Source organism: Marmota flaviventris, chromosome 2 (genome assembly GCF_047511675.1).
Source record: "Marmota flaviventris isolate mMarFla1 chromosome 2, mMarFla1.hap1, whole genome shotgun sequence".
Classification (NCBI taxonomy): Eukaryota; Metazoa; Chordata; class Mammalia; order Rodentia; family Sciuridae; genus Marmota; species Marmota flaviventris.
The window spans coordinates 34,841,171-34,858,855 of NC_092499.1; the positions used below are offsets into that span (position 1 = coordinate 34,841,171).

Consider the following 17,685-nt stretch of genomic DNA (forward strand, 5'->3'; position numbering starts at 1 on the left):
TCCAAGGACACTTATCTTTCAGTTCCCCTTGGGTTGCTTCATAGGGGCTATGCAATTGTACTATATCCCTGTTTGAACACTGCCTTTGCATCCCCCAGCCTTGTACAACAGAGCACCTTCCAAGGCAGTAAATGAGGGCATCTCTCTGCCCTTTGTGCTTTTGGAGGTTTCTGATGTTTCCTCACCCCATGCAGTCTTGCATGACTCTAGGCTTCATGTTCCATACCGCATCCAGGTCACATCTTCAGTCTTCCCTGTATGAACTTCTTCCTCTGGGGCCCATGCTTCTGAGAAGTGTAGATGCTAAAATCCAGTACTAAAATTTGTGGACTTGCTAGATACATCACGGAAGAACTGAATTAAGTGCTAGGCTGTGTGTCTACTCCTGGCCTCCAAAGTTTTACTTACTTAAGAATTTTATTGGTTCCTTATCATTATACCTCATAATGGGATTCATTGTGACATATTTGCACATACACATGATGTAATTTGAAAAAACTAATTCCCTTCCAACCTCCCTCCTCAAATCCTCTTCTACTTACTGATTTCCTAATATTACTTTTATTAAAAAGTAATAATATATCTGGTGGATAAGACATGAATACTTGTACTTAGAAAATTTTAATCAGAAGCACATTCTAGAAACATTTAAAATTTCAAACTGACTATATGATTTGGTCTTATATATGTAAGAAACTATATGCAGGATGGTGACACAGATTAGACCCCAAGGGAGAAGTGGTTTCAGGCTGGTATAGGTAGGTGTAGTGTTCACAAAGTGGTTCTTCTGGCTTTGGAAAAGGATTCCTGTTGGTTAGGCTCTCATTTCACTGGTGATTCTCTCCTTATTTCTCTTTGTATTTCATTTTTAGGCTCCAATCGTATTCTTTTTAAATTTAATTTTATTGTTTTATTAGCTACACATGACATTACAATGATCTTGGAAATTCATACATTTGAATCATTGGGGTATAATTTCTCATTTTATGTTAAAATAAGTTGGTCATATTATTAGGCCACAGAGCAGATTGCTCTCATTTGTTTGGCATGTTTCCCACCTGTATGGGCTCACTTCATGCTTAGCTCATGTGAGGGTCACTGACAACTTCTCCTTTATCTTCTGTAGTTCCGAAAGTAGATTTCTTTTACTTCTGGTCTGCTGGTTGTACTCCCTTCTGTCTTACTGAGTTCATGAATATTTGCTACCTTTTTCTTTGGTCTCTTTTTCATTATTTCCAGAATCGGATATTTCTGCCATATCTTCCTAACATTTATCATTCTACCTACATGTCTCTGTAGGTGGGTCTTGTTAGTCTCCCTTTTAATGTGATGTTTCTATAACTGTGCATAGTATACCAGTCTGTTCCAACCATTGACAATGACAGCAGGACTCTCACTTTCTTTTCTTAAATATGGTACTTCAATGATTTTCTCATAGCCTTAAAAAATATTAGAGTTTTTGAACAGAAATCAAGGAGTCGTCACACTTTCTGACAAAGAAAATTATAGCTTTTATTAGTTTGGGTAGATTGATTAATTAATGACATGTGATCCAGGCTGAGATTTAGTATGAGTCTCTTGTTTATTTTGCTTTTTTGCTTTAGCAACAAATAAAATAATTTGTTTTCCTCACTCTGATTCTTACCTGTAGCAGCACGTGGCCATATGAAGACTTGACTCAGCCTAAGGCCCCTGATTCTTACCCACTCTGTCTGAGGAATGGCTTTGCAAAATACTATGGAGTATCATCTGTGTTCAGAGTATAGAATACAATTTTCTGTGACTAATTTTCAGTTAAATTGTTGTTATCTTCTCCTGTTACATAACTACCACTTCTCATGTGCTTTAAGATTAAGTCCCATGTACTGCAGAAGGTGACATCATCACACATTCTGAAAGGGACACGCACATTCCCTGGAAGTTGGCACATCACACCTTGACATGGGAAGGGCACAGCCTGTCTAGATCCCCGTCCCGCCTCAGGCCTCCAGAGGGCGATGTTGCACAAGGAGGCGTCAGTTCTCACTGAACATCCTCTTCATCCACGGAGCCCTTCCTCCCTGTCCCTGGCTGATGCTTCCTCACTGATATGTAGTTAAGGGACCTGTCACTAGAACAAGGGACCAGAGAGCATCCAGACTACTTAAAGGAAAGCCTCTTTCTAACCGTTTGTGAAACTTGTCCAAGCAAGGGACTCGTGCAGCGCCTCCTCTCCACTCAGTGCCCCAGAGGCTCAGCCCCCGCGACCTTCCCACCAGCGGATCCCTGTAGCTTTCCCCCACCAGCCATGCTCCTGCTGCTCGTGCCGGTGCTCGCGATGGTTTTCACCCTGAGTGAGTACATGCTGTTCCCTCTCCCCTCCCACCAAAGTGACCTTGTTTTGATTGGAACTGGAGAGAGACCCGTCTTCTCCACAGCCAGGTCTGCGCTGCTTTTCCTTACTCAGCATCAATGTTGCAGGAGGAAGCGGAGCCCAGTCAGTGACCCAGCCTGACCGCCACGTCCTGGTCTCTGAAGGAGCCCCTCTGCAGCTGAGGTGCAGCTACTCATCTTCTGTTCCTCCCTATCTCTTCTGGTACCAGTAACGCCCCAGCCAAGGTCTCCAGCTCCTCCTGAAGTACGTGTCAGGGGCCACCCTGGTGACAGGCATCAATGGTTTCCAGGCTGAACTTAGGAAGAATGAAACCTCCCTTCACCTGAGGAAGCCCTCAGCCCACTGGAGCGACTCAGCTGAGTACTTCTGTGCTTTGAGTGACACAGTGCCTGGGGCTGCAGGGAGAGCTGAGCACAAACCTGACACAGGGCACTTTCTGTGACACACAGGCTCAAGCTGGGGATTTTTCAAGAGGTTTTCCTTTTCTGTGCAGCCCAAGAGGACAGAGTGGCCTGAGCCCTGGGGAATATTTGTCTCCTGAATATTTGCCTCCATGTCTGTGTACTGCTGCCTTCAGACTGGCTGTGGCCCAGATAAAGGTTTTGTGTTGAATTTCTCCAGGGGGGAAACCTGTGTTCCCCACAACTTCATGCTCCAATTCCCACCTGACACCTGCACTCTGAAGAACATAGCAATAAGGGCTCTGAAGTTAAAAAGGCAGCAGCACTTTAATTTTTAAAAGTCACTTCTAGTATCCACTGTGATGATTAGTGTTGCCTCAAAGGAATTTTATTTAGTGTCTGGCTACAGACATCCTCTAGTTTCTTTTTGGTGTGCTATTTCTTCCCGTTTTACTTCTGTACCCCTTTTCATTTCTGTTTGGAGTTTTCCTGACATGACATTTATCCTTTCATTGTCCTTTATTTCAATCAGGTTTACACTTTTCAGGGACAAGAATATTTTAAAGTTATGGTGAAAACACTTACGTTCTACTGTTTTTTAAAACTGCAAGTCTGCAATTCAGTAACTAGGAGCAAAATATAGTACAACAGACCTCTAGAACTTTTTTATATTGTCTAACTGACACTTGGTTCTCCTGGACCAGCATCTCCCGATATCATCATCTTTTTAGTCCCTGGCAACCACCATTCTACTCTGCTATGAGTTTGACTAGTTTTGATACTTCATCTAAGTGGAATCATGCTGTATTTGTCCTTCTAAGACTGGTTTATTTCAATTAGCATGATGTTCACAAGGTTCATCTGTATTGTTACACATGGCAAGGTCACCATATTTTTAAAGGATAATAATATTTAATTTATGTATATGCCACATTTTGTATCCATTTATCTACTGTCTGACATTAGGTTGTTTCCACATCTTGATTGTTGTGAATAGTACTGCAACACACAAGGGAGTGCAAATATCTCATTGAGATCCCAATTTCAATTATTTTGGATAAATACCTAGAAGTGGGATTGTTGTATTATACAATAGTTCTATCTGTAAATTTTTGAGGAAGGTCCATATTGCTTACCCTAATGGATGCAACATTTTGCAATCCCTCAACCATGTTCAAGGGTTCCAATTTCTCCACTTCCTCACCAATACTTGACTGTCTTTTATTTTCAGACAGTAACCATCTTCATAGATGTGAGGTAAAATCGAATTGCAATATCTCATTCCTCTGATGACTGGTGAGTTGAGCACAAAAGACCCTGAAGAGACCTAAGACCATTTTGAGAAGTTAGAACAAACCTGAAGGTATAACACCTCCTGGGTTCTGAATATATTACAAATCTTCAGTAATTAAAACAGTGTGATTCTGTCATTAAGACATATATACAAACTAATAGAACACAATAGAGAACCCAGATATAAGGCCATGGATGTACATTCAACTGATCTTTGTCAAGGATACCAAGCTCACACAATGAGTAATGAAATAAAGATAAATGTTCAATTAAAATATTTCTATAAAGATTATGTTAATAACTTATGGTTAAACATTTTAGCAACTCATAACTACCATGCAAATCAGTAGGACTGATTAGAAGGAAACTGTTTTTAAGCCAGAGAAGATGGAATGTTACTTAGCACTAATTCATAGTTGAGGAAGCGAATGTGATAGTGTTTGAGTGGTGTTGTTCCTTCCCTGGTCACCATCAGTGGTCCTGTTGCTGAGCTGCCCTCTGTGCAGCTAGGAAGCAGCTGGCTGAAAGCCCCAGGAGATCCTGTACACGGGGTATAGAAGAACTTAATTTTCTATGAATTACTATAAACATATTCACATCTGATTGACCTGTGCTGAGAGCTGTGTATAAAATTCAAAAATTGTATTTAGAATAAAAATTATACCTTTTAAACTGAGTTTTCTGCATTTTCAACAAAATATAATGAAAGCTAATGTGCTTGCTTTGGTAATTTTGACTTTTGTAGCTTTTATAAAACTAAAAAACATTGTTCTGACAAGCCAGGTGACTCTAGTGTATGAACACAACTTCTTTACAGAGAGTGAAAGTCTACCAAAATATCTGGTAGACTTTGTCATTGTTCATACCAGGGATAAGGGATAGTGGGCTAGCAGTTAGAATGGAATATTCTTAAAGCATATTTTAAAATAGTCTTTAAGTAAATGGTTTAATTTCTACATAATTATTATGCTGAAGTGTCTTTTTTGACACTGTAAAAACTGATGCCTCAGTGTGCTTGATTTTAGCAGCTTAAAGCAGTACTTATTAAGGAAACATATAAATATGAAGTATCTCACGTTGAAAGTTATTGTATTATATTTTTAATGTAACAGTGCAGATCTTGTTGGACACATGAATGTGTATAACTATGTTAAATGCAAATGTTTTAGTCATCTTTTTTTACTGTCATGATTAAAGACCTGACAAAGAACCAGTTTAGGGGAGGAAAAGTTTTTTTGAGGGCTCAACAGTTTCAAGGTCTGTGTCCAGGCATAGTAGGCCTCATTCCTTTGGGCTTGAGGAGAGGCCTCATTCCAACATGGCAGAAGAGTGTAGCTGAGGTAAAAAGCTCATATGAGGATCAGGAGAGACTCCACCTGCCAGATACACAATATATATCCCAAAGCCATGCACCTGATGCCCACCTCCTCCAGAACACCACTCAGTTAATCCCCACCAACAACAAAAAGAATGTGTAATGGGAAACTAGAATCCCCTTAGTGATTTGTGAATATTTATTATCATTTCCCTGATTATTAGTGATGTTGGACATATTTTATATATCTTTGGCCATTTATATGTCTTTGGGGAAATGTCTAGTCAAGTCCTTTTCTCATTTTTAAATCAGTATTTTTATTTTTTTCTACTGAGTTATAGGATTTTTAAAATATATATATTGGGGATTAACCTCATATCAGACATGATTGTGAATATTTTCTTTCATCCCATAGGTTATTTTTTTTGCTCTATAAATTGTTTCCTTTGCTGAAGTGATTCAGTTAAAACAGGGTCATTTGGGTGGCTCTCATCCAAAATGACCTGTGTGCATGTAAGAAGAGGAGATTAGGGCACAGACAGCAGAGGCAGAAGGGGGACCAGTTGAGGACACACTGAGAAGATGTCTATCTGCAAGTCAAGGAGAGAGGCCTCAGGAGAAACCAAAGTTGCTGACACCTGGACTTTTGACTTAAATCCTCCAGAATTGTGAGAGAATAAACTTTGTTGTCTAGGTCACCAGGTCTGTGGTATTTTGTAGTACAACTAGCAAAGTGGCACTTCATATATGCAGCCTACTGTGCAGATGGATGTGGGTACTGGACTGGGCCCCAGGAGTCGGGCGCATCATTTCCAATGCTGACTCAGGAGCCAGTTATGGAATAAATGAAAGATTAAGAGTTTCCTTTGGGGCAGTGGGAGTAATTACAATAACACAGGGATGGCAGGGCTGCAGAGACAGTGGAATTACAGCTGCGTATATCATCCTACCTGAGCAACTTTGCAGGTACCACCTGCAGAGTCCAGGGCTCATAAGAAGAGCTCATGGGTGCTCAGAGGAGGGCTTCTCCAGACTGATTTTCTGTGCTGTGCTGAGTTGGTAGATTTGAGCCCAGTTCCCTGAACCTATTGAGGATTCCCAAGCAAACCTGGTATTTACTAATTTGTTCCTTTTTAATTTAATCAAATCAGAGTTCATTTCCATTCCTCACAAAATAAAAGCTCTGACATATATAGTCTCATTCCAGCATTAGATTTAAAAAGAGTCAGATCATCTTGAAGATATATTTGTAGAAATTGTAATAGTAGCAAACTTAACAGTGCTTCTCAAAGGTATCCAGTAGTTTCTGGGTTCCAACATTCTTCCTTCATTGAGTTCTTATCTGAATTCAACTGTATCTGCTTTTACTCTAAGCTGGAACCAGCATTCAATGCAGGAAGAGAATGGACTATATTTCAGGTTCCTTCTGTGTCAGTTCTGCACACTTCACCATCCAGAGCCCATTCCATCAGTATGATGATATTGACGCCACCAGATGTCAGTGTCTCCCTCTTCTTAGACTTAACTTTCTGTGTGTGTGTGTGTGTGTGTGTGTGTGTGTTTGTGCATGCACACACACTTCCACCCTTACTTGCTTGCATGTGTATTCAAAGCAAAGGACTGAGTTTGCTGCTGACTGGCTGGGTAAAAAAATCGAGACTCCGGGGAGGGGGAACGGAAGACTAGATAAATGTTCAGCAATGGGAACTCTTCTGACTGAGGAACTTGGCTCCCTTTTAGGGCACAGAGCTGTGCCTCCTGTGATCCCAATAAGGAAGGAAGATGCAGAAACTCCTGAGAGTGTGTTTGGTGACCCTGTGGCTTCAGTTGGCCAGTGAGTGGGGTGGGGGGGGCTGGTGGAGATGGGAACAGGAGACTGGAATTTAGAGCCCACATGCTAGAGAGGTTAGGTATTCCTGTGATTTGGGGAATAGGATTTGAAAGTTCAGTAGTGACTTGTCTCTGGCTTCATTTCTGCCTAGGGGTGAACAGCCAACAAGAAGAAGAGAGCCCTCGGGTCCTGAGTGTCCAGGAGGGCGAAAATGCCACCATGAACTGCAGTTACAAAAGTAGTATTACCACTCTGCAGTGGTATAGACAGGATTCAGGTAAAGGTCCTGCTTTGGTGATCTTAATACGTTCAAATGAGAAAGAAAAACACAGTGGAAGACTAACAGCCACCCTGGACACCTCCACCCAAAGAAGCGTCCTGTCCATCACGGCTTCCCAGACTACAGATGCTGCCACTTACTTATGTGCTACAGATGCACAGTGATCAGCAGGCACCTGCAGCCCTGATGAACACCCTGCCAGGGCTGCTTCCCAGAAGCCCTGACCATGGGTGGACTTGGTGGTTTCACATTCTCCATGTGGTGTGAGGAGAGTCTGTTCAAATTTGTGATTTTTTTGAAGCATTTTGGAATAGGGTTAAGGTCATGAAATATGGAAAGGGAACAGCAATGCCAGGCTCAGTTCTGCCCACCTTGGCTCCATGTCCTCAGGCTCATCCTCAGTATAGGTGCCTTCTATATCCTAACGTGACTTGAAGGATTTCAGTCCCTGATTCGAAATGATTTTTCATATTCTAATTTTATCAGGAAAAAAAGTAAGCCCTGTACACCAGCAGAGGACAAGGAAAGAATGCTCAGTATTGTAAGGTGTTTTAGTCAGGTTCTTTTCTTTTCTTTTTTTTCCTCCTGTGACTTAAAGATCTGAATAAAACAATTTTAGAAGAGTAAAAGTTTATTTGGGGGCTCACAGTTTCAGAGGACTCAGTTCACAGAAGTCTGGCTGCATTTCTTGGTGCTTGAGGTAAGGCAGAACATCATGGCAGAAGAGTGTGGCAGAGGGAAGTGGCTCACATGATGATTTAGGAAGCAGAGAGAGACTCCATTAGAGAGAAACAAAATATATAACCTAAAGCCATGCCCCCAATGCCACACCTCCTCCAGCTGCACACTACCCACCTTCAATTGCCACTCAGTTAATCCCTATCACGGGATTGATTCACTGATTGTTAAGACTCTCATAACCTAATCATTTCTCCTCTAAACCTTCTGCATTGTTTCACATGTGAGTTTGGGGGGGGGGGGACTCCTCACATTCAAATTGTAACAGAGAGTCTCACCTGTCCTATTGCAGTGCTAGACCCATTTTATCTCAATGTCCTCAGGCTCATCCTCAGGGGGGTCTTTTAGTTGCCTGAGATGACTCTCGCTTTCCTCTGGTTCCAGGGAGTGATGAACTCTTAGGCGCTGGGGTTAGGAGGGATCTTAGGATGTGTCCAAGCAAATCTTCCATCTCACAGCTGAGGATTGGAGCTGTTGTGTGATAAGAGAGGGAAACATCAGAATTGGATTCTGCCATTTAAGGGTTGTGTAATTTCCAAGCCACAACTTCTACATGAGGAAAAAGGGAATCTGTAAGAAAGTCCTAGTTTCCCCATCTAACAGGAGAGTATATTCTCTATGGCCAGGACCTAAAATGCTGTGGTGTGAAAGGCTTCTAGGATCAAGTACATTGGTTTTCCATCTATTTATTCTCACTCCTATTAAAATAAGTAAATGCTGACTATGGTTTTCTTGACACAGTTTTGAAACTACTGAAAATGTGTTTGTGGAGAAAATCAGGGCATATATTTATAATGCATGCTTGATGAGAAAGATTCAGGGGGAGGGGAAACACAGGTCAGCACTGTGGTTCCCAAAAGCCCCACCTTGACTTGCCAGCATCACCTGTGCCAGAGGAGCCCAGAGCACCACAGAAGTTGTGGACTACTGGGCTCAGTGCTGGCTCACTCAGCGGGCTCTGTCAAGGTGGTGAGTTTGTTTTTTTAATGAATATATCAGCCTTATTTAGAGATTGGCAGAGCTTCTTGTTACAGAAGACCCCAGGAGTGTTTTTAACAAGGAGGAGGTTACTTTTCTCTCATATAAAATAGTTCTATATAAAACAGGGCTGTCATTTGTTGGGGGCTTCATCATGTTGTAAGGGACCTCAGGTCTTTCCAGCTTAATGTTTCTCATCCTTCAGGTGTTCCTGTTGTGTTTACATTTCCCCCTCCAAAAAAAAAAAAAAAAAAACCTGCTAGAGAGCCTTTCATGCCATACCCCTTCTAGGCGGAGAGAAGATCACAGTCTATGGGTACTTGCTGGCAGAGGAAGTCCTTTCCTGAAGCCCCACCCAGCAGTCTTCATTGACATTTCACTCACCAGTCACCAGATGTGCCCCCCACTCCCACCAATGGAGGGGTAGATGGGGTTCCAGGACTTCTTTTAAAAAATGTGCCTATGCTGCCATCCACATCAAAATAGAGTTCTATTTTTAAATTTGGAATTTTCTGTTGGATGACAAATAAATGTTTTAAATTTTTTGTTTTTATAATATTTTATTTTATCAACATATATTAATTATGAATATTAATGGGCTTTGATGTGATAATTCCATATATACATACAGTATGCACTGACCAATCCTACCACTTTTCCAACCCCTCAGCAATCCCTGTCTTTAGTATCACTATGTTACTTTCAGGTCAACTATTTTTTTTAACTCCCATAAATGAGAGAGAACAGACTGTGTCTGACTTATTTCACTTAAAATAATATATTTTAGTTTCATCCATTTTGCTACAAATGAAAGGACCTTGTTCTTCTTAATGGCTAGGCAATATTCCATTGTGTGTGTATAACACATTTTTCATTATCTACTCATCTGCTGACAGGCACCTCAGTTGATTCTTTATCTTAGCTATTGTGCATCACATGAACACAAGTGTGCATGCAGGTATCTCTTGAGTTTGCTCATCTCACTTTTATTTCCTAGAAGTAGGGTAACTGGATCATATGGTGGTTCTATTTTCATTTTTTTGTGGAATCTTTATACTTCAGAGGTTCTACTAATTTGCATTTCTGCCACCAGTGTATAAGAATTCTATTTCTTCAACATTCTTATCAACATTTATTGTTCTTATTATATTAATTATTTTGGTAATAATTCTAACTTGAATATTGAGAGAATATCTCATTGTAGTTGTGATTTGTGTATCTTTAGTGGCTTAGATAATGAAATTTTTTGTTTTTCTTCTTCTAAGAGATATCTATTCAAATAATTTGTGCAGTTTTAAATTATAGGACTTGCTTTTTGTTGTTAAGTTTTTTGAGTTCCTTACATATTCTGGATATTAACCCTCTGTCAGAATAAATTTTGGCATATATATTTATTGCATTCTGTAGATTGTCTTTTCATTCTATTGATTGTTTCCTTTGCTGTGCAGAACTTTTTCATTTGATATAATCCCATTATTCTTTGTTGTTGTTGTTGTTAATACTGGGAAGGGAATTGAACCTATGGGTGCTTTGCCACTGAGATCCATCTACAGACCATTTTTTTTTTTTATTTTGAGGCAAGGTCTCACTATGTTGCTGAGGCTGGTCTCCTACTTGTGATTTTCATGCCTCAGCCTCCAGAGTTGCTGAGATTGCAAGTGTGCACCACTGCACTCAGCCCATTTGTCAATTTTTAAATAAAAGCATATGTCTAAGAATCTGAGTGACTAACTTATAATTAAACATTCCTATTGATTATGATGTTTTGTGTGTCATTTTCACCAAATTAAGGGTAAAATGGGATAATAATATTTTATAAACCAAGGCATCATGGTTGCTTCAGTGGATAAAAGTTTTCAGAACAATTTTGTTATTATTTTGATTATCTTCTACACAGAGGCTAAATGCCAAAGAATTTGCATTAACATAGTAACAGCTATCTTCTTTGCAACTTGCATTCCACTCTAGGGAAAATACCACATTCAAAGATGGAGAACAGGCTACAGGGACAGGGAGAGCACAGAGGGCACTGTGCCTTCTTGAGGCTATTTGACAAATTCCCCATCTGCACATTTCTCTTTGCTTCAGCTGTGGCATAATCTTGTAGGGCAGTTTTGTCTTGCTTAATACCTGAGCCAGATTTTGAAGAGAATTCCACAAGGAATCAAGCAAGTAGAGGAAGAACTGTCTCAACTTTGGTGAATTCCTGAATGAAACCTCCTGATGACTCTCAGACAGCCATGCTATATGCTTCCTGCTCAGGACTGGTGATCTTGTCTATATTCAGGGAGCAGCATTTACTCAAAATGGCTAAGATGTTCTATGCCTTGGTTTTAAGATGACCTTCGAGCCTTTTGGAATTGGAGAATATCCCTATTACATTTCCAGTGTAACAATGCCTTTGGTATATTAAGAAGGGTGCCATAGAGACTCTATGACCCAGGCAGAGGGCCTGTTATGCTCCCCACACTCCCAGGGGGAGTTATGACCCTGAACTGCACTCACAGACACAGCTGTCCCTTTCCTTTTCTGGTATGTCCAGGTATATAAACTAAGGGCCTGGGCTCCTCTTGAGAAGCTCATCAGGAGACCAGCAGTGTTTCCAGGCAAGCCAGCTAGGGGCACAGCTCCTTCCCCATAAAGAAACCCTGCCTGCAGAAGTGAGCCTGGCATGACACTGTGCTTTGAGGATCTTGATGGGCCACACAGGTGCAGCACAAACTCAAAGGGTGAGGAGGTCCTGGGTGTGGTCACCCAGGGAGGAGTGATTCCTCTGTCCAGTATTCCTGGCTAGAGATCCCTGGCAGGACCTTCCAGCTCTGTTGCCTCAGAGCCAGGACATCTGGAGTTCTTGGATTACTCTCCAGGGCAGAATTGGGGGAGGGACAATGTCAAAGGGAACTGGGGTGTTTTCCAGTGGAACCTGTGTTCAGCAGAGATGTTACCTTTCTTTCATAGATAAAGAACACGCCTGACAAGGTCCACTAGCTCTGCTACAGGACATTTTAGTTAGTTGGTCTGTGCTGAAACAAGTCACTTTAACTGCTTATAAATAAGCTGAGGCAAAATAGTTTATGAGCTAATCTGTGATTTATTTTTACAACTGGAACCAGGAATGTGTGTTTTACTAATTTTTTTGTTTTAATTTGTTATATATGACAACAGAATGCATTACAATTTATATTACACATATAGAGCACAATTTTTCATATCTCTGGTTGTACACAAAATAGGGTCACACCATTTGTGTCTTCATACATGTATTTAGGGTAATGATGTCCATCTCATTCCACTATCTTTCCTACCCTCTTTCCCCCTCCCTTCCCTTCCCTCCCCTCTGCCCTATCTAGAGATTGTCAAATCCTCCCATTCTACCCACCAACCCCATTATGAATCATCATCCTTATATCAGAGAAAACATTAGCATTTGTTTTTTTGGGATTGGCTAACTTAACTTAGCATTATCTTCTCCAACTCCATCTATTAACCTTCAAATGCCATGATTTTATTTTCTTTCAATGATGAATGTGTTCCATTGTGTATATATACCACATTTTCTTTGTCCATTCATCAACTGAAGAGCATCTAGGTTGGTTCCACAGTTTAGCTATTGTGAGTTGTGCTGCTATAAACATTGATGTGGTTGTGTCCCTGTAGTATGCTGTTTTTAAGTCTTTTGGTAATACATCAAGGAGTCGATAGTTGGGTCAAATGGTTCCATTCCAGTTTTACAAGGAGCCTTCATACTGCTTTACATATTGGCTGAACCAATTTGCAGTCCCAACAGCAATGTATGAGTGTACATTTCTCCCCACATCCTCAACAATACTTCTTGTTGTTTGTATTCTTAATAGCTGCCATTCTGACTTAGAGTAGTTTTGACTTGTATTTCTCTAATTGCTAGACATGTTGAAAGTTTTTGCATATATTTGTTGATTGATTGTATATTATCTTCTGAGAAGTGTCTGTTTACTTTCTTGGCCCATTTATTGATTGGGTTATTTTTTTTGGTGTTAAGATTTTTGAATTTTTTTATATATATCCTAGAGATTAGTGCTTTATCTGATGTGCATGTGGCAAAAATTTGCTCCCAAAATGTAGGCTCTCTATTCACCAAACTGAGAAAACCTTTTTAGTTTGAGTCCATCCCATTTATTGATTCTTGATTTTAATTATTGTGCTACAGGAGCTTATTAAGGATGTTGGGCATGATGCACATTTGGGCCTTCTTTTTCTTGTAATTGGCACAGTGTCTCTGGTTTAATTCTTAGAACCTTGATTCATTTTGTGTCTTAATGATTTTAACAGGAGAGGCTCCATCTTTAGTAAATGGAACTTTTATTTGCTCTGCCCTTGATTTCTTTTTCCCATGGTGTTGCTTAGAAATGTGAATGCTTAAAACATTTTTAAGAGGACAGCTAAGAGAGACCGTAGTCTGGCTGGGCACAATTCAGGAGCCACTTGTCAAAAGAAACGAACTTTATTTTTAGGACCACACACACCAAACAAAACAGCTCCTCAGGAAAACCTTCAGAGCCCAACTGCCACAACCGGCTTCCCACAAGCCTCCCTACCTCCCCCACTCCTCCTGCTCTTGAGGCTGATTGGCTGGGTCGCGTGGGCGGAGCCAAAAAAGTCCCCCAATGAGCAGCTCCGTGGTCTGAAAGGGCAGGGAAACAGCCCAATGAGCATCACCACAGAGGAGCCAATCAGTTGGCAGCTAGAAGTTGCTGGGGCCGCTGTGAACCAATCATTAGCTGGCAGCTGGAAGTTTGCTGGCAGCTGGAAGTTTGCTGGGGCCCCTTCGGCTGTGGCTCTCAACAATCCTCCTGTCTGGGACACTGCAGGTTCAGAGCAGCCCTGTCAGTACAGGCTGTTCCAGGGCATCTTGTTCACACTGTGCCGACACACCTCACTCTGACCTTTCACTCAACTTGGCAACTCTTCAATGCTGAAGAATGACCTTGAGGTTCTGTGCTCTGAGATGTTCAGGGTTCTGCACATGACTTTAGCAGTGAAACCTGACCTTTTTTTTTTTTTTTTTTTCATTGTATTTATGCCCACCATACTCCTGCAGCAACCAACAAAAAATTCAGGTGTCTGCTTACAACAGAGGAGGATGCCCATGTTCACTGGGATCCCAAATGGATAAAATACTCTGATGTTTCTCCACACCAAATGAACATAAACAGATGAACTTGGGCTCTTGCTGCAACCCTTGGGGAGTCAGTTAGTGAAAAGTTAGGGGAAGGTCCCTAACTTTTTGAAGATCTGGAGCCCTGCATGTTCTTTTTTTCCCCACCTTGCATTCTCTGGGCTTGGCAGGTGTAAGGCAGGCTTTGCAAGGCCTGATGCTGCTCTCATTTCAGGGCTGTCTTTAAGAACAAGAAAATGAGCTTGGAAATACTAGTTTCTGTGGCTGGAATAGCAGGAAGCCATGAAATAAAAGGTTGATTTGTTTCTTGATAAATCTGTCTCTGCATCACATAGAGATTAACTTTCTCTATAAGAATGAATTATTATGGGCTGTGGGTGTAACTCAGTGGTAGAGCACTTGACTAGCATGCATAAGACCTGAGTTTAATTCCCAGCACTGAAAAAAAGAATTAATTATTATAATAGCCTCAGTTTGTTCTGATTTCCAAGCTGCAATTCATGCTTTCCACCACAACAGTTGAGTCACTTAACTATCTTTCATATATTTTCAGTTTTATCAATTTTAAATAACAGTTTTATTGAGATATAACTCCCGTGCCATAAATGTATCCTTTTAGTATATTCACAGAATTGTGTAGTCATCACTACTAATTGTAGTACATTAGGGCAGTAAAACAATTCTGTCTGATACTGTAATGGTGGACACATGTCACTATGTGTTTTTCTCAACCCATCGAATGAATGGCTCTGACATTGAAACCTAATGTAAACTACACACTCTGGCTGACAACAATGGGTCCATGCGGTTTCTTGAGTTACAAAAAATGTATCTCTCTGCTGCAGAATATCGATAGAGGGAGGCTATGTATAAAGGGGTCAGAGTCAGTTTGTGACTCAGGAGACATGATATGAAATTATTCATTAACCATAAATAAAGTATTTCCCATGTTATTTTTGCCAGATTCCATGATTGGCAAGGTAGGAACAAAGGTTGAGAATAAAAGTTTACCTTCTTGTTAGAAAGTCCAAAGTCTGTTTTTACTTTTTACCTTACTACCATCTGTAGGAATAAAAAGGCATATGTAAGACCAAAGGATATATGACCATGTTAGCCTATGACTATATTTCATAATAATTTTAAGTTCTCCATTTTACATCAAAGAAATATTGAAAATGATCCAACCCAATAACTTATAAAACAGCTTCTCAGAGCTGTCATCTCCCACTACACAGGAAGCATGTGACAGGACCCAGGCAAACCTGCCCCATATCTGGTAACTCCATTTCCTGTTAGAGCAGATGCAGTGCATAGCCCAGTAACTTTGCTTGTACCTCTTGAGCACAAGAATTAAGATCTGGATTTGAGACGAAACATAGAACATTTCTCTCGGGAAAAAGCTACCACTATGCTGGCCACCAGCCTGCTGGGAGCAGCCATCGCCTCCATCTGTCTTGGTAAGGATGTGCACAAGCACAGAGCACAGGCTGTTCTCAGCCCTGAAGGTCCTGCAGAGAAGATCTTTATTTTCTGATGAGGTTCTGAGGGATGAATAAAAGGCAATGGGATCAGAGTGCTGGGTCCTTAGTCACTCTATCCTTTTGACTCCCATAGTTCCAGATAAAGGATTAGTCTATTTCTTCCTCTCTCCTGCAGGAACCAGCATGGCCCAGAAGGTAATTCAAGCTCAGACTGCAATTTCTGTTGTGGAGAACATGGCTGTGACCTTGCACTGTGTGTATGAAACCCGCGAACCTAATTACTACTTATTCTGGTACAAACAACTACCCAGTGGGAAACTGACTTTCCTTATTCGTCAGGAATCTTACAATAAGCAAAATGCAACAGAGGGTCGCTATTCCCTCAACTTCCAGAAGGCATCCAGTTCCATCCAGCTCACCATCACAGCCTCACAGCTCATGGATGCAGCAGTGTATTTCTGTGCCCTGGAAGAGGCCACAGTGAGAGGGCTGCCTGTGGGAGTCCCACAAAAACCTCAAGAAGAGCTAGGGCCTCTGGGGGGAGACCCCACCACAGACAGGGAGGAGCAGGGGCTGTGTCAGCACAGGTGGGGGTTTGGCAAGGAAACCTGAGTGCAGTTCATGTAGAATGTCCAGATGTTCACTTGTGAGAAGGATGTGTAGCTCCTGTTCTGTGTGATAGATCGAGATAGAACATGTAGTACATATTTTTATAACACGTGCAAAATTTATTTTCAAAGTACAGTTTAATAAGACTTATTAATCTGTATTGATTTCATTGAATTGAGAAAGTTTTCAAATTACCTTTATACCCAATCATGATTTTATTGATGAGTTGTTAAATTTTTAGAATCATAAATGCATTTATGCATTCATTAGTATGTTGAATGCTCTAATCCACTTGTAAAACAAATGCTTTTCATTTTTTTGAGAAATTTTCACAATATTTTTTCTCAAAAATAATCAGAATAATTTTTTAATCAATCAGGTCAAATAAATTATTTAATTTAGAGCTTTTCCCATAATCATACTAGGAATCTTTTGTACAAGCAGAGTATATCTGAAATGTTCCCTAATTTGCCACAGTCTGGCTTCTCTCTTTTTGATATGATTATGATTTTTTAAAAGCATCTATATCTATTGCTGCCTACAAAGGGAGATGATTAGTTGAAAATTTGTCCTGACCCATGCATTCTCTTGTGTTCATCCTTTCTCTTCAAGTTACTGCCAGTTTGAAGATGAAACAAGATCAAGGCCAGAATGACAGCTGTCATAGCTGCCAACACCAGAGGGTCTTTGCCAGTGTCAACTTCTAGACTAAACATGAAAATGTTCCCAGGTGTATAACCAGTGCTCAAGGAAAAGGATTTTATTTCTCTTTCTCCACACATGTTTCAAAACCCTCTGAATTTAATTGTCATCATTTAGAACTCAGATATCATATTAAAAACAATATTTCTTGCTTACCTAAATAAATGGGAGATCTATAAATGCTAGGCCCTCAGGGGTAGAGGTTAAATGTTCTGTTTGAACATGTAAAGACTTTAAAGAATATTCATTTCTTTTAAAATATGTAAATTTACCATTCATTTTAAAATATAAATTTCTCTAAATTTAAAATGTTCACTTATTAGTTACAAAATTATTTATATCTATAAAGAAATCCATAAGACAGACAAATATGAATTAATGTTTTTTAAACTGTATCTGTTTTTTTCCCATAATTTCATGTATCAAACTGCAGTTCTGGACACTAAAGTGTAGGTTATTCATTAATGTATAATTAATTTGAAAGATTCTGAGTTTCTTTTATAGGTTTTAGAAAATTATTAGGTAACT

General features: G+C 40.3%; 1 gene segment (V, D, J or C); it reads left to right on the forward strand.

Annotated features, from left to right (window-relative positions):
- Nucleotides 1-15,773: 15,773 nt before the first annotated feature.
- Nucleotides 15,774-16,458, forward strand: LOC139704607 (T cell receptor alpha variable 19-like). The segment is given in 2 exon segments: nucleotides 15,774-15,822; nucleotides 16,022-16,458. Coding segments are annotated over 2 exon segments (486 nt in total).
- Nucleotides 16,459-17,685: the final 1,227 nt, after the last annotated feature.